This window comes from Ovis aries, chromosome 7, assembly GCF_016772045.2.
Source record: "Ovis aries strain OAR_USU_Benz2616 breed Rambouillet chromosome 7, ARS-UI_Ramb_v3.0, whole genome shotgun sequence".
NCBI classification, from domain to species: domain Eukaryota; kingdom Metazoa; phylum Chordata; class Mammalia; order Artiodactyla; family Bovidae; genus Ovis; species Ovis aries.
In genome coordinates, this window is record NC_056060.1 from 59,142,066 (window position 1) to 59,167,566 (window position 25,501).

The window sequence follows — 25,501 nt, forward strand, 5'->3', positions numbered from 1 at the left end:
CATACATACAATGATCCCATCCTATCGGTTCAGTTCGGTTCAGTTGCTCAGTCGTATCTGACTCTGCGACCCCATGAACTGCAGCATGCCAGGCCTCCCTGTCCATCACCAACTCCCGGAGTTCACCCAAACCCATGTTCATCGAGTCAGTGATGCCATCCAACCATTTCATCCTCTGTTGTCCCCTTCTCCTCCTGCCTTCACTCTTTCCCAACATCAGGGTCTTTTCAAATGAGTCAGTTCTTCACATCAGGTGGCCAAAATATAGGAGTTTCAGCTTCAACATCAGTCCCTCCAATAAACACCCAGGACTGATTTCCTTTTGGATGGACTGGTTGGATCTCCTTGCAGTCCAAGGGACTCTCAAGAGACTTCTCCAACACCACAGTTCAAAAGCATCAATTCTTTGGCGCTCAGCTTTCTTTATAGTCCAACTCTCACATCCATACATGACTTTTGGAAAAACCATAGCCTTGACTAGATGGACCTTTGTTGACAAAGTAATGTCTCTGCTTTTTAATACGCTGTCTAGGTTGGTCATAAATTTCCTTCCAAGGAGTAAGCATCTTTTAATTTCATGGCTGCAATGTATTTGTTTAAATATGACCAAAGTGACTTTTGCTCCAGAATTATCAGTTTAAAAGAATTCAAACAAAAAACTGGTTTGAAAAGGGTTGGATATTTATAATATAAAATATGTTAATGCTTTAGATAGATAGAGAGTTCTTATGGAGTAATAAGAAGATGATTAATGAATACTTCAGAAGCAAATGAGCTAAGTAAACATACAGAGTCAAAAAATGCAAGTAACTAATAAAAGATGTGGAAAAGTTGTTTAAACCATCTAATAATCAAACATATACCCATGATAGCATCTATCAGAATGGGAAAATTAAAAGATTTATAGAATGTTAGTAAGGCTGTGGGGAAATGGATTCTCATGCAATGTTACTGCATATTACAACTGGCCCTTAAACAATATGGGTCTGAACTGCACAGGTCCACTTAATACACATATTTTTCAATAGTAAATGCTATAGTACTACACCATCTCTCTGCGTCGGTTGAACCCATGGATTCAAAGGAACTGGTATAAGGAGGGTTGATTATAAGTTATGAGGAGTAGCCACTGTGTTGCTCAGGGGTCACCTGTAGGTGGTAATATCTTTCTAGATGACAATTCGACAATGAACTTCAAAAGTTAAACCAACCAGGAACAAGGCAAGGATGTCCTCTCTTACAATTGCTTTTCAGTATCATAGTGGAAGTCCTAGTGAGCGAAGTAAGATGAGAAAAGGAAATGAAAGCTATGCAGATTAAATAAAACTGATAAATAAAACTGTCTTTGTTCACAGATGACATGATTATCTAGGTTAAAATTTTTTAAAAAAATCAACCAAAAAACTCTTGGAACTAACAAGCAATTATAACAAGGCTGTAGGATACAAGACTAATATACAAAAGTCAGTCACATTCCTATATAACAGCAATGACAAGTAGAATTTGAAATTTAAAACACAATATTATTAACATCAGCAAACAAAAAATGAAATAGTTAACTAAATCAAATAAAATGCAATCAGTACAAGGAAAACTAAAAAACTGATGAACAAAGTAAAAGAACTAAATAACTGAAGAGATAGTCCATGTTCATGGGTAGGAAGACTCAACAATGTCAAGACATTATTTCTTCCAAACTTGATCTATAGATTCAATGCAATCCCAGTCAAAATCCCAGCAAGTTATTTTGTGGTTATCGACAGATTCTAAAGTTTATGTGGAGGGGCAGAAGACCCAGAATAGCCAAGATAATGTTGCAGGAGGGGAATAAAATTGGAGGACTGACACTGTCCAACTTCAAGACTTACTATAAAGCTACCATAATTAAAACAGTGTGGTTAGCAAAAGAAGAGACAGTTCAATCAACAGAACGGAATAGAGAGGCCAAAAATAGACTTACATAAATATAGTCAAGTGATATTTTGATAAAGGAGCAAAAGCAAAATAATGGGGCAAAGATAGTCTTTTCTCCAAATGGTGCTAGAATAACTAGACATCCACATACCAAAAAAATGAATCTAAACACAGACCTTAAACCTTTATAAAAATTAACTCAAACTGGATCACAGACCTAAATGTAAAGCATAAAACTATAAAACTCCTAGAAGATAACATATGCAAAAACTGAGATCATCTAGGATTTGGTGATGACTTTTTAGATACAACACTAAACACACCGTCTGTGAAAAAAAGAATTAATTACCTGGACTTCATTAAAGCTAACCATTTCTACTCCACAAAACACAATGTCAAAAGAATAAAAAAGAGAAACTACATATTGGGAGAAAATATTTGCAAAAGACATATCTGATAAAGGACTGTCATCCAGAGCATACAACAAACTTAAAACTCAATGATATGGATACAGATAGTAACAGACACCTCATCAAGGAAGACATACAGATGACAAATAAGCATATGAAAAGAAGCTCCACATCATGTATTATTGGGGAAGTGCAAATTAAAACAGCAATGAAATACCTATACACATCGATTAAAATTGCTGAAAGCCAGAATTCCAAACACTGACAAGGCTGTGGAGCAGTAGGAACTCTCATTCATGGTTGATGAAAATGCAAAATGGTACACTTACTTTGAAAGACAGTTTGTTTCTTTCAAAATTAAACATATTCTTAACATATAATACATTCCAGTAATTGCATTCCTTGGAATTTACCCAAAGGAGTTTAAAAATTATGTCAACACAAAAATTAGCACATGGATTTTACAGCAGCTTTATTCAAAACTAACAAAAACTTGGAAGCAACCAAGGTGTCCTTCAGTAGGTAAATGGATAAACAAACTGTTACTAACATACAATGGAATATCACTCAGGACTAAATGGAAATGAGTCATCAAGATATGAATAGACATGGAGGAAATTTAAATGCATATTACTAAGTGTAAGAAGCCAATCAAAAAAGGTTACAGACTGTATGATTCCAACTGCATGACATTCTGGAAAAGATAAAACTATGGAGACGGTAAAAAGATCAACTGTCACCAGGGGTAGGGAGGCGAGAAGGAAGAACAGGCAGAACATAGAGGATTCCTAGGGCTGCGAAACTATTCTGGATATATGTCATTATATAAACTTGTCCAAACCCATACAGTGTACAACCTCAAGAGCTAAACATAACATAAATGGTGACTGTTATATGTCAATATAGGTTCATCACTTGTAACTAATGTGCCCTCTGGTGGAGAATGTTGATAATAAGGGAGGCTATGCACGTGTGGAGGAAAGGGGTATACGGAAAATTTCTGTACTTTCTGGTCAATTTTGCTGTGAAGCCAAAATTGCTCTGAAAAATAATGTCTATTTATTACTAAAATGAAAATGCCTTTAATCCAATAATTAAGGAAAGCATTGATCAAGTGTGGAAAAAGATCTGTATGAATATTCATCAGAGCCTTTTTTATAGTAGTGGAAAGGTGGAAATAACCTAAATTTCCCTAATAGAAGTCTAGTTAAATAAATTATGGTAAGTTCTTGGCAGGTAAATTTTTTACCACTAGTGCCACCTAGGAAACCCTGAAAAATATTATTAACTATTAAACTGTATCTAATTAAAAGACCAAACAAATTATGGTATGACATAATAGTAAACAAGAAAGCAATTAAAAAGAATCTACATTTGGAAGATTCTTTATGTATGCTAATATAGAACAATTCTAAATTTATATTTAAGAGAAAAGTTCTCAATTTATATTTTAAGTGACCTATGTATATGTATGTGTGTGTGTGTGTGTGTGTGTGTGTGTGTATATTCCTGTAGTATACACATAAAATGTTCCTATGTAAATCAGCAAAAGGGGAAATATTACCGTGGACAGAGTATTTCTAGAGGACTCACACAAAAAATCCTTAACAGTGGTTGGTTCTAGAATTGAAGGAAGCCTTACTTTTTTAAAAAAGACACATAGAGAAAAGTATATAAAGCATAAAGATCAATAATCTGTCACAAATAGAATGCCCCTGGAATCACCATCAAATTCAAGAAAGAAGTATTGGCAGAACTCTAGACCCTTTACATCCCCACCTAATCATTTCTTTCCCTAATTCCCAAAAGGTAGCCACCATATTGAATTTTATTTTCTAATTTACAGAGTCATTTAGAGTCATTTACAGTCATTTAATCATGATTAAAATGTTAAATGTTATCAAATGCTTTCCTGTATCAAGATTACTACATTTTATTCTGTCAATATGGTAAATTACATTGATTTATTTTGATAAATGAAACTTGAAATTCTTGGAATAAACTCAAATTGGCCATGATATATTATCCTATACCCTATTTATTATCCCATTTTTACTAGATTAAATTCACTAATAATTTTGTTAAGAATTGTCTGCATCTAAAATCATGAGGAAGATAATGTGTACTTCCCTTTTCTTGTAATGTCCATGTCAGATTTGGTATCAGGGAAGCACATTTACTTTGATCTTCGGCCTTATAAAAGAAGTTGGGAAATGTTCTCTCTTTTCATATTCTTTGGAAGAATTTGTATACGCTACTTTTGTGTGATGTTCCTATTTTTAGGTTAACCCAATACCTACAACTAAACTGTAAATGAATTAAACCTAAGGACTATACCTAGGGCTTTCTGTTTCCTAAGCATCCAACCCTTTGCTTTGGATGAACAGAACTAGAGAAAACAATCATTATCTTGCCAAAGAGTATAAAATCTGCCAACCTATGAAAAAACATTCAACTCAAATTATTAGGCATACACATGAAAAATTATCATTTATTTCCACTCATTTCGTATTTAGGACATTAGAAAGATCACAGAACGTTGGGGCTGGACCACCTCCAGTGTGCTCCCTGTATCTGCAATACTGAGTACATTGCATTGCAAGAGTGGAAAATGCATATACATACTGCGAATCAAATCTGTCTGAGCTGGAATCCAGGTAACTCCATTCATTAGCGATTTGTCTTTGATCACATTATATAAATTCACTAAGCCTCAATACTTTCCTCTGCAAAACTGAAATAATAATAGTAATAAACCTGTTTTACAAAGGTACCATGAGGTTAGAGATGATGTGTATAAGACACCTAGGTACTTGATTATAAAAGGGGGGGTATCTTTTACTCTCACATAAATTCTAGTACAACTTAAAGTCCATATTTTTCAATAGTAATCTCCAAATCTTGGTGTCCAGAACGTATCATAAATAGTCTTCATCAGTTAACCTTTTCCCTTGAGTCACTTTACAGTTTATCTAAAATAAATAAAGTTTGTGTCTACAAAAACAGCTGTCTCCTTTCTGTTCTCATGGCCACCAATACACTTAAAATCTCATGCAGTTACAGACTCTTCCCTGACTACTAACTTATTTTCATACCTTACCTACTTTCTTGCTAAACACTTGCCCTAAACTTTTCCAAAATCTCCTAACAGGAAGGTCAGAGAACTGGAAGAATTTGGCTAATCTGACATTCAGCCCTGTGAATTTAAAGGAACAGCTGCTCTTACTCTCATTTTAGAAACAGAAGTTGAGGCATGGGGTGGTGGGGGGCGGGGGGGGGGGGGAAGGGGGTTTCATACAAGTTATAGACCAAACTGGTTACGAAGGGGGACAAGCTATAGAGAGCCTTCCATTGTTCTGCTTACTGTATCAAATACTAGTCTGGGGCTCAGCACAAGGTTAAGTCTTGATCAATTGGCTACAATCAACATAAATGAATGGAAATATCAGATGACAAACCCCTCTGAATTTGGTAGGATTATTTACCATTGTATTGTTATCTTTTATCTTTTCTCTGTATACCATAAAGGTAGAAGGTAAGGGCTATGGACATATGTGGTAAATTAATATCACCTACATTGGTCCAATTAATTCTTTAAATACTGAATAATGTTTATTATTGCTGTGTGCAAGTCAAAGTTTGGAGACATCAACACATGGTGACCTAATAATGAAAAGAATCTAAGAATTGCAACAAAAGTTCAAGGCATAACCAGGCATGGCTATGAATTTTCAGCAACAGTGGTTTCATTTGAAACCAACTTGGAAACAGTGACCCTTATTCCTCCAAACTGTTGCTCCCTAATTAGTCTTGTTTGCCTTCGTTTATGCTAATGGTAAACATGCATTTAGCCTAAGAAAGGAAATGGAAAAACAAAAAAAGCAGAGGTGACCTAAACAACCTCCGTGAAGCAAGGTTTCTAATCAGCAAATAGCTTAGTCATATCATCCAAGAGAATCCAAATCACTCAAAATCATTAAATAAAAGATTCCATTTCCAATCCTACTCCTAAAAAAGACTATAATCAAAGACACAAACACTATCCCCTGTAACTGAAAGAAACCTGGTTCTTTCTTATGATAATACAATATGAACAGTTTTATATGCACATAGTAACAATAGTAGCTTAAATTTTCAAAATTTTTTTAAACACAGGCCACCCAATGCTCATACTAAGCCCTCCTGGTTTTTGTACCAGTGAGCACATGGCTTCAGTCCATGCTCAACACTTAATTAAGAGATTCTTTTCAAAGATTGTACTCTGGATTTATCATCTTTTCTGAGGCCAGGCTGCTGCAGTTCATTAGCAGTCAACATCTGGCTGGAATGTTTTAAACTACTATTTTCCTTAACCATTATACGGATGAGGTTTTTGTTATTCTAAGCAAAATGAAACAATGTCTTTGTATGGACTTCTAAACATAATAATTAGTGACAGTGCAAATTGTTTTCTGATTTTTCTTATACTGTGTAGCAAATTACTATTAAAACATTTAAATCGTAGTTTAAACCTTTGTATAATAGTGAGACTCTTTTCATTTTGTAATATAGACCATGCCTTTACTTTTTAAATACAAGGTCTCATTCTAAAGGCCAAGAAATATTTAACGTAAATGTAGTTACATGCAAAGAAAAATTATCTTTAAACTTTCTCAAGGAAACAGCTCTTAAAAACTCAGAAAAATAAAAACGTGGACATATCTGGCACAGAACTTTGGACACTCCAGTTACTTTGCTTCTGAACCTCAAAGGTCTCTTATACACAGCATGGATTTCAAACTTCAAAAACACTCCTCTGAAGAGTATCAACCCATGTCTACACAATTAATTTGCCACTGAAATTAAGTTAACTAAATCTGTTTAGGGACTTAAGCAACTAGAAACATCCCTGTAGTCAACTAAGTTTTTGAAAGGAATTTCATGAGGCTGCATAAGACTTTCTAGGCCTCAGCTGACACATATTTACAAGTCTGGCTCAGAGAACTGTTATAATGCACTTATGGGCTCACTCTGCCTGAAATGCCCTTGGGCCGCTCCCAGGACTTTGTGTCAAGACACAGCTTTCTTTGCTTTTAAAATTTTTTAGAACTCACCACTTATTTAAAATCTTCTTCATCCAGCTTTACCAAGGAGCCATTCTTACAAACTTATTTCCCATTTACATATAAAATACTTCACCCCTTGGATGGGGCTTCTCTCATAGCTCAGTTAGTAAAGAATCTGCCTGCAATGCAGGAGACCGGGATTCAATTCCTAAGTTGGGAAGATCCTCTGGAGAAGGAAATGGCAACCCACTTCAGTATTCATGCCTGGAGAATTCCATGGACAAAGGAGCCTGGCAAGCTATAGTCCATGGAGTTGCAAGAGTCGGACACAACTTACCTACACCACCACTACCTTGGATGAGATAGGCGCTCAATTATTAAGACTTCTGTTAGTATAGTATTCCACTGTGTGCACTCAAGTTCCATAAGGGCAGTGACTGTTCCTTTTCTTTTTCTTTTTTGAAAAATTGTTTCCTCTCTTGCCAGTATAAGCTATAGTATAGTGCTCCCAGCTGAAAGAACTCAAATCGGTGTAAATCCTATCTTGCTATCCTCAGCTCAGAGCCCTCCAAAGGCTTTGTTTGGCTTGGAATGAAATTCAAACAAGACTGACCATGTGGCCTCTGGCCGCCACTCTCAACTCTCCTTCCACCACTCTGCCCTCTCCCCTACTCACCACACCCCATCCACACAGGCCTCTACTATTCCTGGAATGAGACCAGCGGCCTTTCACCTTAGGTCTCTGGCATTTGTGTGCCTTCTGCCTCCTCTCTCTGCTCACTCCCTCAGGTCTCACTTCAGATGTCTCCTCCTTAAAGGAGACTTCTAACTCCCTATCTAAAATAGCTGCTTCCCCTTTCTACAGCCTATTTTTTCTTTCTAGCTCTAGCTGATATTACCTTATATATCCATTTGTATAGCTGTTCATTATCTCCCACCAGCACCACAACCACCAGCATGTAAATGTCATGAAAGCGGAGGCTTCACTGATTTTATTCACCTTTGATACCTAGAACAATACCTGGCACGTAGCAAGTGTTCAATAAATGTCACTGAACGGTTGCTTTCAGAACCCCAGTAGAGGAAAGAATTTGCAGGTAGAAGCCAATCAAACACACCTTACTGGCCAAAGCTGGTCTTTAGAATTACAACCTGTTTTGCAAGCCAGCCAGCTGTCTCTAAGGTCCATAAGAGGAATTGAGTCCTTCCTGGCCTCCAAGGACAACTCCAAGAACACACAGACACTAGACACAAGTCTACAGCAACCCAAATCCTGAGCTGGCAAAGGAGGGGCATACCTTACAGAATGCCTCCCCAACTAACATTCTCCTGATAGAACATCTCTTGGTTTTTGATACTTAAACTTCATAGACTGTATATATCTCCCAGTACAATACTTTTTAAAAAGTGCTTGTTTATTTAAGAAAAAAAATATGCTTACATCCCAAAATGTAAATACTACTGGCCTGCACCCCCACAGGCCTACAAGGCCTGTGTTTGCCCAATTTCAAGACCAAAGAAAGGGCCCAAGTCAGCAACAGTGACATCTATGGTTTAATGGATGGGGAAGCTTACATATCTGAAGCAGGGTCCTGGAGCAACACCCCACTGCATATCGCGGTTGGCAGTAGCAGTCTTAGCTCCTGGGGTGGGGGGAAGTGGAGATGACAAGTTATTTGCACAGGATACAGGTAAAACAGGGACTGTAATAGTAGAGGTTGTACAGAGAGCAAGAGAACAGCCATCGTGAGTGGCCTGCCCATACAACAACACTGGTAAGGAAATAAGTGTCTGCAATCCCGGGACACCAGGTGTCCACAAAGACTCAGTGTACTACTGTGTAAAGTAACTGCTTGTTAACAAGCCTAATAGTTGTCCAATGGTCAAGAAAAGTGCTAGGCTTCCCTGGTAGCTCAGTAGTAAAGAATCTGCCTGCCAGTGCAGGAGACACAGGTTCAATCTTTGATCTGGGAAGATCCCATATGCTGTAGAGCAACTAAGCCTGTGTGCCACAACTACTGAGCCTGTGCTTTGAAGTGCATGAATTGCAACTATTGAGCCCAGGTGCCTCAACTACAGAAGCCTGCATGCCCTAGAGCCTGTGCTGCGTAACAAGAGAAGCCACCCCAATGAGAAGCCAGAGTACCACAACTGGAGAGTAGGCCCTGTTCGCCACATCTAGAGACAAGCCCAAGCAGCAGTGAAGACCCAGCACAGCCATAAAGAAATAAAATTATTTTTTCAAAAAAGAAAGGCAACTGTTCTAAGTATTTTTCATTGTATTTCTAAGTTACTTATTTAGTGGGATTTTTTACTGTGTTTTTGTAACATTGTAGGAAATTAGATATTCTAAGTTGAAGAGCAACACATTGTAGTTTTTCCTATTTAAAACAATAAGAAATAGGCCTCCACTTAAATGATCTTGTGCAGAACATCTGATTTTTTTAGATGTTTTGATTTTTAGAATTACAACCTGTTTTGCAAGCCAGCCAGCTGTCTCTAAGGTCCATAAGAGGAATTTAGTCCTTTCTTCTTGACCTCTGAGGACAACTCCAAGAACACACAGAAACTAGACACAAGTCTGCTGCTGCTGCTAAGTCGCTTCAGTCGTGTCCGACTCTGTGCGACCCCATAGACGGCAGTCTACCAGGCTCCCCCGTCCCTGGGATTCTCAAGGCAAGAACACTGGAGCGGGTTGCCATTTCCTTCTTCAATGCATGAAAGTGAAGAGTGAAAGTGAAGCCGCTCAGTTGTGTCCGACTCTCAGCGACCCCATGGACTGCAGCCTACAGCAACCTAAATGCTGAACTAGCAAAGTAGGGGCATACCTTACAGAATGCCTCCCCAACTAACATTTTCCTGATAGAACATCTCTAGGTTTTTGATACTTAAACTTCATAGACTGTATATATCTCCCAGTACAATACTTTTGAAAAGGTGCTTGTTTATTTAAGAAAAAAATATGCTTACATCCCCAAACCTAAATACTATTGGCCTGCACCCATTAAGCAAAAGATGCCTGCATGTTCTTGGATTCACCCAAACCCCACCAACAAGCTTCTCCCCAGGCCTTTCTGATCTGGTGACAGTCTAGCAGCTCATCTGTTCCCAATCTCTAACTTTGACTCATTGAATCTCTTCTCATGTCTTCATCTTCTAGTTACCTTTCATTTCATTCACCTTTCTTCTCCTTTTCTTAATTTTTACCAAGGGAATATATGCATATAATCTAAAGGATCGAAGGAGCTAAAAGGCTTACAACAACAAAAGCAGTCCCTAGCTCTCTCACATCTATCTCATCTTCATCCTCAGTACAGAGTGCCCAGAGTCAAACACTTTCAACCAGCTCTTGCTTTAAATTATCAGATAATCTGAGTAAAATGCTATTTCATAGATATTCCATATTAATTTCACCTACTGCCTTCTTATGATAAAGGAGAATTTTAGCTGTCTTACACCTACCTTTCCCCCAATCTTTCTCAATAAATTTATGCCAAAAAAGTTTGGTTAAATCTGTATTTGGTATATTAATTATTGAGGTTATTGTTTATCTATGAGACAAATAATGAAAAATAATTGATTTCCTTTCTGGGACAACTTTTCCCTATACTTAATAATTCCTGAATTATTAATTAATTATTAATTATTATAATTTCCTCATTTGCATAGTTTAATTTGCACATCCAGCTAAGCCTTCCCATACCCTATAAAAACTCTGCAAAAATCACTCTCATTTTTCAACAGTCAAATATGTCAGATTTATCAATTCTTTATTTTCCTGATAAGATTTATCAATTCCATTTTTTCTTCCCCCATCAGGTTCTATGATGTACTGACTGTTTTCTAAGTTTCTGGGTGTTGTGGATGTTATGCTGGGATTTCCCATCACTGATGTTCTATAAATACCCAACTCCTCTCTCCTGTATTAGATTTCCCATCTCCAAGTTCCCATGTCAACTTCTTTCTTGGTTTACTCCCGAGTTTTGGTTGATTACATGTTGTAGACTTTTAGAATTTGCGTGTTTGAGAGTGTTTTATTCTATCCTTTTACTTGATCAGTTCATTTATCCTAAGCTAAACTTCATTCATATTTTGAAGACATTACTTTGTTGCCTTCCATCTTCCAAAGCTATTTTTAATATTTTCATTCCTGTTCGTTTGATTATGGTCTTTTTTCCATCTTTCTCTTGCTCTCTCAATCAGTTTTGAGTGTTTTCTACTAATATTCAAGTTTTAAAATTCCCAGACAATATACTTTGGTTGGTTTTCTTTCATTTTTTAAATGGAAGGAAAAGCTTTTTTTTTTTAACTGAGGAATAATTTGTTTTTTTTTTCCATTTATTATGCTGAGTACTCTATGAGCACTTTTCAACTTGAAAATACATATTTTCATTTTAGAGAAACGTTATTTTAAAAAATAATAATTTTCTGGGAATGCCCTGACAGTCCAGTAGTTAGGACTTGGTGCTTTCACTTCAGTCGCCCAGGTTCAATACCTGGTCAAGCCATACAGTGAGGCCAAAATGATAATAACAATAATAATAATGATAATTCTCTAATGATTGTTTATTCTGTTTCTTCTTACTGGTTGGATATTGTATTTCCAGGATTGATCTATAAGTTTTCTTATTTTTCTCTCTTTTATTGTCCATCCCTTTTTTCCTACTTTATCAGAATTCTTCTAGCCTTTATACTGAACTTTTTTTTCAGCTACCATATGTTTAATATCCAAAAGCTCTTTCTGTTTGCTCCTTTTTAAAAAGTAGCATTCTATTTTTTTTTCAACATTATACTCTCTGAGGACAACAGGATGAAGTTGAAGCAATTTTCTGCTCTCAGTATTGTCTTCTGTTTCCTCTGAGTTCCTTTTTCCTTTGTTTACTTCATGTTGAAGGCCTTCTTTCAAAGACCAATTATGTTTTGACAGCCTATCATCCTTAAGAGTGAGTCATGGGTTTCTAATATGCTCATAGAGTAGCTGGAGAATTTCAGTGGAAGGGGGCCACCAAATGTCGGTAGTTATGGGTCTTTTCTCTAGGATGGTTCACCATGGTTTAGTTTCCTCTGAGAAGGCTCTTCTAATGTCCCTGCTTGGGTGTGGAGTGGTAAGGCTGCCAGTATGCTAGAGCTGATCAGAGAAAGGGAGTTGTACTGTTCAGAGGCAGAATGTCCTTTAATCTCCTAGTTTTCAATTCTATTCTGGTCCAGCCTTTCTCAGTGCTCAATGTCCCCAAGTCCAGATAATCTTTGATTCTCCAGAGACTCCTACAAAGGTGGGGGAAAATGGCTTCCTTATTTAGCCAGGTAAGAGTGGACTCTGAGAGTCTGGCTGCTCCTCATTAAGACTTTCAAATAAATTTCCACCCACCGTGTCACCCTGCTTCTTGTGATACCCAGTGCCTCTAATTCCTAAGCCTTTCCAGAGAGCTGTGAGTCAGCCTGCTTTCCATCTGTACCACTCTCCACAGGCACTTGGCTTTGACCTTTCTACCACTCTGCTAAGTCATGCACCATCCTTACACCCACTTTCCATCTTTGTATCTTGTGGTTTAGGGTTATTTATTAATATGTCTCCTTGATTTATCAAAGATGGAACTTATGCCTTCTTTTCTTGCTTTCCCTATCTGGATATTTGGAGATGATTTTTTGAGAAAAGAATAATGAACAAGGAGTAAAGAAAGAGAGTAGGTATCTGTTTATTCAGATGGTGACTCAGAATCTGCCTGCAATGCGGGAGACCTGGGTTCAATCCCTGGGTTGGGAAGATCTTCTGGAGAAGGGAACAGCTGCCCACTCCAGTATTCTGGCCTGGAGAATCCCCATGGACAGAGGAGTCTGGTGGTCTATAGTCCATGGAGTCACAAAGAATCGAACGTGACTGAGCAACTAAACACAGCACAGTCATCTTGAAACTAGAAGTCTGTAGCATTTTTGATTTCACAGATCTTTTATCACAACATACCCATAATTTGTCTTCCAGACCTTCTGGGTAACTAACCATCTTACTTTACCAGTTTCAGTTATGCAACGTTTAGTTTATTAGTAAATTAACAAGTTCCACACCTATCTATCATATCCCATTTGCAGTAACTGTTGTCTGCAATTGAATAGGGCACTGAATTTACATACAACTGGGGAGAAATTGTTTATTAATTGAAAGGGCATTAGTTACCAGTGTCTCATGGGCTTTTTCTTATTAGATAGGCTAACCATTCTTTGCTTGCCTTCCTGTCCGTCCATTCTCACACTTCTCTGTACCACCAGCAAACTGATTTCTGTGAATAACTTCCCTAGCCCATCCCGACTCACATCTATTCCCACCGCTTTCACTCCTTCCCTGCCTCGCTGCATTTCTGGCAACAGTACTCTATAGCCGCAGCTCCTGAAGTATAATGGCTTCAGGTTTCACAGGGAAACCCTTCCTAGCTGCTTCCCTTGACCCTCCCCATGCCTCTGTAAAGAGTCTCATTATTAAACTCCCTTCAGTTATACCCTGTGAGCCATTCATTTCCTATGAAGACACTGACTGATATATCAGCCAAAAAAAAAAAAAAAAAGATTTTGAAATAACTCATCTCTAAAGTTCCTTGAGTTCTTGTGTTCTATAATTTTTATAAGAGTCAAGTATATACTTGGCACTTAACTAAAGACTTTGGGCAAATGTGGGGCTTCTTTTCAGTCAAGATTTCTTCTTAGTATAGCAAAGAAACTTTTCAAACAAATATGCTCAGGCCCTAGAAAATATAAGCACTGTCAGTATAAGTTAACTAACATGAAAAGTTAGGTCATACATATTGTTCCCTTTAGGCAAGGGAGTGAGATAGTCCTGGTAAAGTACATTTGTTTTTGTTTTTAATTTTTAAAAATGTAGTACAATTGACATACATTATATTAGCTTTCAGTTCAGTTCAGTCACTCAGTCATGTCCGACTCTGCAACCCCATGGAATGCAGCACAACAGGCTTCCCTGTCCATCACCAACTCCTGCAGCTTGCTCAAACTCATGCCCACAAGTTGGTGATGCCATCCAACCATCTCATCCTCTGTCGTCCCCTTCTCTTGCCTTCAATCTTTCCCAGCATCAGAGTCTTTTCCAATGAGTCAGTACCTTGCATCAGGTGGAAAAAGTATTGGAGCTTCAGCTTCAGCATCAGTCCTTCCAATGAACATTCAGGACTGATTTCCTTTAGGGCTGACTGGTTGGATCTCCCTGCAGTCCAATGGACTCTTAAGAGTCTTCTCCAACACCACAGTTCAAAAGCATCAATTCTTTGGCACTCAACTTTCTTTATAGTCCGACTCTCATATCCATACATGACTACTAGAAAAGCCGTAGCTTTGACTAGATGGACCTTTGTCAGCAAAGTAATGTCTATGCTTTTTATATTAGCTTTAGGTAATGATATAATGATTCACTATTTGTATGTATTATGAAATGAAATCATAACAAGTTTAACATCCATCACTATACCTGGTTACACAATTTTTTCTTGTGATGAGAACTTTGAAGATTTACTCTCTTAGAAACTTTCAAATAAGAAATACAGCACTATTAACTATAGTCACCATGCTGTACCCCCATTACATATTTATTTAACTGAAAATTTGTACCATTTGATTCCCTTCAGCCATTTCACCCATCCCTCACCTCTGGCAACTACTAATCCATTCTCTGTATCTATGAGCTTGGTATTTTATTTTTACTTATTTTTCTTTAGTGGTGGTGGTTTAGTTGCTAAGTCATGTTCAACTCTTGCGATCCCATGGACTATGCCTGCCAGGCTCCTCTGTCCATGGGATTCTCCAGGCAGGAATACTGGAGTGGGTTGTCATTTCATTCTCCAGGGTATCTTCCCAAGCCAGGAATTGAACCTGTGTCTCCTGCATTGCAGGCAGATGATTTACCAACTAGGCTATGAAGGAAGACACCACGTATAAATGAAATCATTGATACAACATTTGTCTTTCTCTGTCTGACATTTCACTTTAGCATAATGCTCTCAAGGCCCAGCCATGTTGTCACAAATGGCAAAATTTTATAGCTAAATAATATTCCATTGTGTATATACACACACATACACACACCACATCATCTTTATCCATTCATCCATCAATGGTTACAGGCTGTTTCCTTTTCTTGGCTATTGTAAATTATGTGTATGGGAATGCACATATCTTTCTGAATCAATGCTTTCATTTTCTTCAAATAAATACCCAGAATTGGAATTGCTGGATCATATGACAATTTAATTTTTAATTTTTTTGAGGAATCTCCATACTAATTTATAGTGACTGTACCAATTTACATTCCCACTAACAGTGAGCAAGGATTCCGTTTTCTTCACATACTCAGCAATACTTATTATCTCTTATCTTTTTTATCATAGTCATTCTCACAGATATGATATCTCATTATAGTTTTGATATTCATTTCTCTGATGATTAATGATGTTGAGCATCCTTTCCTGTGCTTTTTGGCCATCTGTATGTCTTCTTGGGAAAGCTATTCAGATCCTCTGCTCATTTTTTAATTGGATTATTTGGGTTTGGGGGTTTTTGTTTTTGTTTTTGTTTTGCTACTGAGCTATATGTGTTCTTTACATTTTTAAAGTATTAACCCCTTGTCAGATATATGATTTGCAAATGTTTTCTCCCTATTAGTAGCTTGTCTTTCCATTTCGTTGACGGTTTCCTTTGCTGGCAGAAAGTTTTATATAATTCCTTGGTTTTTTGTTTGTTTTTGTTTTGTTTTGTTTGCTTTTGTTGCCTTTGCTTTTGGTGTCAAATCCAAAAAATCATCACCAAGATCAATGTCAAAGAGCTTACTGTTTAGGTTTTCTTCCTCTACTTTTATGGGTTTAGGTCTTGTATTCAACTCTTGAATATATTTTGATTTATTTAGGGGGTATGGTGTAAGATAAAGGTCACTTTCATTCTTTTGCATGTGACATCCAGTTTTTCCAACACCATTTACTAAAGAGACTGTCCCTTACCCATTGTGTTTTCTTGGCTCCTCTGTTGTAAACTAATTGACCGAATATACATGGGTTCATTTCTGGACTCTCTATTCTGTTCCATTGATCTATGTATTTGTATTTATACCCAATACTTTTGCTTTTTTTGACTTTGAAACACAGAGACAGCCAGAATTAATTCCAAAGTTACCAGGTTTCTTTTTATCTCCTATTCTTCTTTTCCCTTAGATATTCTACCATCAGAAGGCCAAGAAAATGTGAAAAATAAGTTTTACCAATCCTCCCTTTAAAAAGAATGAATTCCTTGACCTCTGTCCCAACCACAGACACCAAATTATCTCTTTTTCCAGCCATATCTAGATGTTTTGTATACACTGAAGTTTTCTACTTTCTCACCTCTCATAGATCCTTCAATTCATTCCTATTTTAAGCTGCTCTTGTCAAGGTTTTCTTCAGCTTCTTTGATGCTAAATTCAATGGATACTTCTTTGTCTTACTTGACCTCTCAGCAGCATTTGACTCCACTGAAACTCCTTTATGAAATATTATTTTCCTTATCTTTGCTGTTACCTGACTTTTCTACTTTTTCCTCCTAAATGTCTGATTGCTCCTCAGTCTCTTCAAGTGGACATCTCTTCCTCTGTCCATCCCTCAAATCTTCATGCTTGTTGGAACTCTGTCTTAGTCTTCCTTATCTTTCTATCTACATTCTTCCACTGGACGGTCTCCTCCACTCCTATGGCTTCAGAAATCAATTATATACTAATGACTCTCAAGTAGACCATGTCAAGTCTGAATATTCCTCCTGGCTTTCAGAGATACTCTTTGTAACTAAACACTAGGTAACTCCATCAGTGTGCCCACAAATTCCTCATACTCATTTTGCTTTCTCTTCAAACCTAATTTTTCATCTATATTCCTTATCCCAGTGAAACACACCAAGCCAGAGATCTGGGTATAATCCTTGATACTCTGGGTCCCACATCCAATAAATAATCAAGTCCTATTGATTCTGTCGGAGATATACCTTAAATCTATCATCTAATTCTCTCCCCATTCTCACTGCCACTTCTGTAGAAGTGGCATCTCTCTACTGCTAAGACAGTTATCTTCAAGTCTAAATCTTATAATAGACCCAGGGCAATCTTTTCAAAATATAGATATAATCAAGTTATTCTCTTCCTAAAGTCTGCAATGGTTTTACAAACTGCTATCCAAATAAAGCCCAAATTGCTCGACATGGTTTACAAGGCCCAACATCTGGTCTCCTACCCTGTATTTCAAATTATTATGTGTCAGCTAAATTAAGCCTCTTTTAGTTTCTCCAACAAGCCATGATCACTCTTACTCTAGACAACTTCACATGATGTTTCCTCCCCCTGTAACATGACTATCCAATGTTATCAGTGTTATCCTGCTATCAGTAGTTCTATTTTGGCCCATCAGTACTTCTTGACTAACATCTATGAATTCCTCTGTCTCAGCTTAGATGTACTCAGTTCAGTTCAGTTGCTCAGTCGTGTCAGACTCTGTGCCTCCACTGACTGCAGCATGCCAGGCCTCCCTGTCCATCACAAACTCCTGGAGTTTACTCAAACTCATGTCCATTCAGTTGGTGAGGCCATCCAACCATCTCATCCTCTGTCATCCCCTTCTCCTCCTGCCTTCAATCTTTCCCAGCATCAGGGTCTTTTCCAGTTAGTCAGTTCTTCACATCAAGCAGCGAAAGCACTGGAGTTTCAGCTTCAACATCAGTCCTTCCAATGAATATTCAGGCCTGATTTCCTTTAAGATGGACTGGTTGGATCTCCTTGGAGTCCAAGGGACTCTCAAGAGTATTCTCCAACACCACAGTTCAAAAGCATCAATTCTTTGGCACTCAAATTCTTTATAGTCCAACTCTCACATCCATACATGACTACTGGAAAAACTGTAGCTTTGACTAGATGGACTTTTCTTGGCAAAGTAATGTCTCTGCTTTTTAATATGCTGTCTAGGTTGGTCATAACTTTTCTTCCAAGGAGAAAGCATCTTTTAATTTCATGGCTGCAGTCACCATCTGCAGTGATTTTAGAGCCCCCAAAAATAAAGTCTGTCACTATTTCTACTGTTTCCCCATCTATTTGCCATGAAGAGATGGGACCAGATGCCATGATCTTAATTTTCTGAATGTTGAGCTTTAAGCCTACTTTTTCACTTTCCTCTTTCACTTTCATTAAGAGGCTTTTTAGTTCTTCTTTGCTTTCTGCCATAAGAGTGGTGTCATCTCTATATCTGAGGTTATTGATATTTCTCCTGGCAATCTTGATTCCAGCTTGTGGTTCTTCCAGCCCAGCGTTTCTCATGATGTACCCTTCACATAAGTTAAATCAGCAGGGAGACAATATACAGCCTTGGCGTACTCCTTTCCCAATTTGGAACCAGTCTGTTGTTCCATGTCCAGTTCTAACTGTTGCTTCCTGACCTGCATACAAATTTCTCAAGAGGCAAGTCAGGTAGTCTGGTATTCCCCTCTCTTTAAGAATTTTCCACAGTTTGTTATGATTCACACAGTCAAAGGCTTTGGCATAATCAATAAAGCAGAAATAGATGTTTTCCTGGAATTCTCTTGACTTTACAATGATCCAACAGATGTTGGCAATTTGATCACTGGTTCCTCTGCCTTTTCTAAATCCAGCTTGAACATCTGCAAGTTCATGGTTCATGTACTGTTGAAGCCTGGCTTGGAGAATTTTGAGCATTACTTTACTAGCATGTAAGATGAGTAAAATTGTGCGGTAGTTTGAGCATTCTTTGGCACTGCTTTTCTTTCAGATTGGAATGAGAACTGACCTTTCCAGTCCCATGGCCACTGCTGCGTTTTCCAAATTTGCTGGCATGTTGAGTGCAACACTTTCACAGCATCATCTTTTAGGATTTGAAATAGCTCAATTGGAATTCCATCACATCCACTAACTTTGTTCGCAGTGATTCTTCCTAAGGCCCACTTGACTTCGCATTCCAGGATGTCTGGCTCTAGGTGAGTAATTATACCATCCTGATTATCCAGGCCATGAAGATCTTTTTTCACAGTTCTTCTGTGTATTCTTGCCACCTCTTAATATCTTCTGCTTCTGTTAAGTCCATACCATTTCTGTCCTTCATTGTCCCCATCTTTGCATGAAATGTTCCCTTGGTATCTCTAATTTTCTTGAAGAGATCTCTAGTCTTTCCCATTCTATTGTTTTCCTCTATTTCTTTGCACTGATCACTGAGGAAGGTTTTCTTATCTCTCCTTGCTATTCTTTGGAACTCTGCATTCAAATGGGTATATCTTTCCTTTCCTCCTTTGCTTTTCACTTCTTTTCTTTTCACAGCTATATGTAAGGCCTCTTCAGATAGCCATTTTGCTTTTTTGTATTTCTTTTTCTTGGGGATGGTCTTGATCCCTCTCTCCTGTACAGCGTCATGAACCTCTGTCCATAGTTCTTCAGGCACTGTTTATCAGATCTAATCCCTTGAATCTATTTCTCACTTCCAGTGTATAATTACAATGGTCACACCTGAATGGTCTAGTGGTTTTCCTTACTTTTTTTCCTTACTTTTTTCAAGTCTGAATTTGGCAATAAGGAGCTCATGATCCGAGCCACAGTCAGCTCCCGGTCTTGTTTTTGCTGACTGTATAGAGTTTCTCCATCTTTGGCTGCAAAGAATATAATCAATCTGATTTCAATATTGACCATCTGGTGATGTCCATGTATAGTCTTCTCTCGTGTTGTTGGAAGAGGGTGTTTGATATGACCAGTGCATTCTCGGCAAAACTCTATTAGACGTACTATGTTCTCTAAATCTGGATTAGATCTGCTCCCATAGCACACTAGTATCCACTTATCAAACTCTGTTATAGTTGCCTATTCACTAGTCTCTATTCCCTTTTTTAGATCATAAGTACTATTAATATGAAGGCTAAAACTATACCTATTATATTACCAATGCCTTGACCATTAGCTGGCACAAAATAGGCACTAGGGAAGTAGTGATTGAATGATAAATGAATAAACAAATAAACCACCAGATTAAACATAGCACCAGTGGAAGCAGATTTTACACATGGACTTTCTTTCCTTTACTTTCTCTCTTCTCAACAAACAACAACAAATTAGTTATTCTTACCTCCAAATAAGCAATTGCTTACAAAGGACTAATTAATGACAGTTAAAGAGAATTCTATCTGAGCCTTTGCTTTCTGCTTAATTTTTTTCTTTCTTCCTACAAATAAAATTTTTGAACTGAAAGTTTAAGCAGATCAAAGAAAGACATGTAGCTGACTTTCTCTTGATCTGCCTGTTGCCCAGTCTATATTCCTAGACATCTGTAAATGTGGTAGTACATGTACAAGGGATAAAAAAGAACATATGATAATATTTTTTTTGAGCCAGACCTCCAAAACATTAATCAAAGCTGAGCATACCTACTCTGAACTGCGAAATCAGAGATTTATGTGAACTTGTAAAGTTGAGGCTTTCTGACCTCTTGTAGAATTTATGTCTTCTTTAAATAAGCATTTCCTCTTTGCAATGAAGTATTTTTTTCAAGTTTATTTTAGCGACTAAGCTGCTGGTATAAATAGATATGTTATTTAGTTCCTTTATTGCCTGGTTTTCACCCTTTTTACCCATTTCTTGTCAAATATTTAACTGAAGGTTTTGGGTGAAAATAAGCAGGCCCAATTATGAAGCCTAGAATTTCCTCCCTGAAGTTCACTTGTTAATAAGGTGATTTAAAAAGACCTCCATGCATTCAATCTCCCCACTTAATCTAAGAGCATTTTGATAGAGTTCTTCACATATTCGCTTACTGTTTGGAAGGTATCAACTACCTTGTAGTTTATCACAAGCAGAACTTGCTAAGTTACAACTCATGCCCCATGTGTGCAGTCCTTTCAGGTAAGACAAAGTTTTTCAATCAAACAAAGGCACTCTAATTTTGAGATCTGGATACTAGTACTTTAGAAAGAGGGGATTCTATCAGGTTAAATCTTTCAAATTGGTTACCTTGGATAGGTTCATGCCCAGCACTGTGAGTGTCACCAAGCCAGCACAGCAGACCAGAGCACTGGAGCTGGAGAGGCCAGAACTCGGTGGGATGTTTCCATCCACCAAGCAGTTCATTCCAGTCAGGTCACTGAGACCAAAGTGTTCCTAGAATAGAAGGAAAACTAGCACTAGTAACTCTGCTTGGATTCAAGGAGCAGCAGAAAGTTCTTTCATTCCTCAGAGAGCAAAAGCCTCACAATGGACTTATTATGCTACTTATAGAAACAACTTGTGCAACTCAATTTAGTTGAGTCCATACATGACATTTTATTTAATGGCTGTTGGCCACAGGGCACTATAATTTGAAGACTAATTTTTACTTTGTTGAACAAAAAGCTACTGATCCATTTCCTAAAATTGCTTTGAGTGGTCTTTTTCATGAATATGAACTGATTTAAACAAATATGGAGAAATATTAAACAATTATAATTCAAGTAGCAAGACAAGAAATACACAGTTATTACTGAGGCAGGTTAAATCTCTATATGGCACATTCTAACACTCTGTCATTGTAAAAGTCCAACACCAAGCAGTGGTTTGTTTCTATGCAGTATTCTATCTAATGCTTTTCTTCAGAGGACCTTCCAACCTTTCTCAGTTCTATTTTATTTATGGAAAAACCTAGGTACCAAAGAGTAAGAGACTTTCCCAAGATTACATATAGGGAAATGGAAGTAGGACTGAGGTCTCTGATTTCTGGTTGAGAACTTCCCCACTACGGTCAGAAACCTGGGCCAGCATACTGTCACTGTGATTTAATGTAAGTCAGCGATATGAGGAAATCCAGATTTTTACCCAAGTTTATAGATGCAATTTAGCCATATGGTAGCTTTCAAGACAGCCAAATTAGAATTCAGCCACAAATGAGAATGCAGACTCTTAAAGCAGGGAAACTCTATTTCTACAAAATAGGAAAGTCCAAAAAAATAATCAGACTCTGATCTCAAGATCAAGCTCTAAGATACGTAGATTAATATGTAGGGTGAGGACACTTAGGATGATATCATATCATAGCCTTTGCGGTTTGGGATTAAAAATAAATTCAAGGTAACTTCCTTCTAAAGAAAAAGCACCACCATGTTTACAGATTATTCAAAGGGTTCAAGACCAAAGTACAAAATACTACCATATTACATAATTATGCATTTCATCATACATATTATTCTAGGGAGAAATTTCAATAAACTAGATAAAATAGCCAAAGTAACAACAAAACTCTGCAAATAAAAGACCAGTTTTTTTTCCTTTTTTTTTTAATCTCTTTTTCCCCTAAACTAGCAAAACTCATCCACCACAAAAGAAGAGATTTAGCTGGATATACTTCTTTTCTTGATTTCAAATGATCTAAAAATTTCCTTTCCAGAAATATAAATTATAAACTGAAATATTGCTGCTGCCAATGCCCTTTCACACAGAACATCAGACAGCTTGTTTAAAAAAATCCTTGGAGAACGCTATATATTTAACCATAAACTGATCCACAGGGTGTCTTGAATGTGAATCATACTTACAAACTTATCATGCAATGTTTAAATTAAAATGTACAACAGATTCAAAATGCAAATGGGCTTTGCCAAATTCAGAAATAGTGCTATCCCATAAGGATAACATGTTTAATTTAATATAAACAGATTATCCACTGGAACTTTCTAGTATTTGAATCTGAAGGTTTCTAAAAGGCTAACATTTAAATTACTTCTCTGCCAAACATTCATTACACAGACCTGCTTTTGCACGTAAGCTGTCAAATCAAAAGGGAAGTCTGTAAGACCTGAAATTCTCAAATACAACACAAGGCACATTTGTTCTTTTGGTCACTTTATCCATATGCTACAGAAGGCATGTTGCTACAAGAAAGATGAAATTGTATTTGCCAACAAATGTTTCCAAATACTATAATTCCCACTAATGTTTGTGACAAGCCAAATGATTTGAAGATTTAAAACCTGCCAGTAACTTTTCTGTACGTTGTTACCATCTGTCTGGGAAAAAGAAAGGAAGGAAGAGATGGGGGCAGGGGAAGAAAGGGAAGTAGGGAGAAAGAAAGATACATACAGAACCACCATAATTAGAGCACCGGATTATACGACAGAAATAAATATGATGCATATCTGTAATGGATATGCCACTGAATCCTACGCTACTCATGACAAAGTTTCAGATAGCAGCATCAGACAGTAAAGAACACAAGCTCTCCAAAACATGAATTTTAGCAAACAAATCAAATTGACTTAGCAAATCAATTTTCTTTCTTCCTTCATACTTTTTTAATTAGGAGAGAAAGTAGAAGTATTTCATCTTCTCATACATGACATTGCTGCTGCTGCTATTGCTAAGTTGCTTCAGCCGTGTCCGACTCTGTGCAACCCCATAGACGGCAGCCCACCAGGCTCCACCATCCCTGGGATTCTCCAGGCAAGAACACTGGAGCGGGCTGCCATTTCCTTCTCCAATGCATGAAAGTGAAAAGTGAAAGTGAAGTCGCTCAGTCGTGTCCGACTCTTCGCAACCCCATGGACTGCAGCCCACCAGGCTCCTCTGTCCATGGGATTTGCCAGGCAAGAGTACTGAAGTGGGGTGCCATTGCCTTCTCTGAGATATTCAAAGTATTCAGTGTTTCCAGGAAAACTCTTATTTTCCTTATTAAAATCACTATATCTTTTTTAATTTTTTTATTTTTTTATATATCTTTTTTTTAAACCCCATCTAAAGTAGTAATAACAAAACTAAGTTAGCATTGATTGAATGCCTACTATGTGTCAAGCACTGTGTGATCCTTCCAACAACTCTTTGTTGAGATAATAACAACATATTTCACACACAGCAAATCTGAGACTTAAGGAGTTAAATCAACACAGCTGGGTAGAGTCTAGACTCAAACCCAGGACTGTCCAGCTCTAAATTCTATTACAGTGTGCACTTATACATCACTAGAACAAAATGTAAATAATACTACCAGAATGTATCTTTCAAAAGAAAATTTCAACAAAGATTTGAAAACTAGAACAAAGTATCAAATGCACATGACTTATGAACAGCCACTACAGCCCCTGATGAACACCACCCAGAAACAGTCATATCTACTCTATCCCCTGAAATACGTTCATGAGCAAAACAAAGCAGAAACATCAGCCCTGAAAGGAGACAAAAATGATATAGTAAATGAAATAAATCTTGATATAATAAACATCATAACCTCAACTGCTAGTAGCTGCTTTATACTGATTTACCTGAATTCCTTTAAATCCACATAGGAAATAGTTGTGCCACAGAGGCTTGGTTTTGTCAATCTGGATGTTATTAGCACTAGTACTGAAGTCCCTGCAAAAGCAAACAACAGTTAATTGAAGTCTAGAGGCTTTGTGCTATGGATGGCTGACTGCTGCCATCTTGTGCCAGGACAATAATAGTGACATTTTATTTTCCATTTGCTTCTCATATATGTACTCCACAGTTTACCCAAAAAACAACAAACATCTCCAGCTGCTAAAAATTAAGAAAAGTTTTGGTGACCTTAATAACTAAACTACTTTTAACTGGCCCTTTTTACTTCCTGAAAGGGAGAGAAATGAACATATTTTAGCATAATCTACACCACTGTATTTCACAATGGCCCTTATTAAGTTGGTATAAACCACATAAATGCTTATCCTTTGGGCCTTCTGTTTGACATACCTTTTACTAGAACACAAGTACTCAAAGCCTTCTTTCCCCCACACTCTCTGCCACCCATCCAGTTTTACCAGCTGCACAGTTTAAGAAAAAGAAGGAATAAACAAAGCAAATGATACTTCTAATGAATCATAACTCATTGAGTAAAATGAGATTCCATGATTCTATATAAGTAAAAATAACAAATGAATAAATAGCTAAATGAAGGAGAATGGAAAGTACTTCCTTAGAGCAAAATGCCAGCTAATAGAAGAAATAATAAAAATAGAAAAATCACTATTTGGCAAACTCCATACAATCATTTCAGGAAGGAATCATCAATGGATGCTAAAGTTACTGAGTAAAAACTTGATTAGAAACAAGGTATCTATATAAACTTGAAGTATTTCCTTACCAGATATCTGCCGAAA

The 25,501-nt window shown here is 37.3% G+C and overlaps 1 protein-coding gene across 9 annotated transcripts in view; it reads right to left on the minus strand.

Moving 5' to 3' along the window:
- GALK2 (galactokinase 2) overlaps positions 1 to 25,501 on the minus strand; it is a 153,713-nt gene that overhangs the window by 86,156 nt on the left and 42,056 nt on the right. For 7 of the 9 annotated variants that reach the window (XM_004010625.5, XM_042252487.1, XM_060418029.1 and 4 more), the window contains 2 exons: positions 24,650 to 24,740; positions 21,378 to 21,524 (listed from right to left, as the gene is read on the minus strand). In XM_004010625.5, coding sequence (XP_004010674.1) covers positions 21,378 to 21,524; positions 24,650 to 24,740 — 238 coding nt within the window. The remainder of the gene's footprint in view (positions 1 to 21,377; positions 21,525 to 24,649; positions 24,741 to 25,501) is intronic. The other 2 variants (XM_060418032.1, XM_042252489.1) reach the window with 1 other exon arrangement.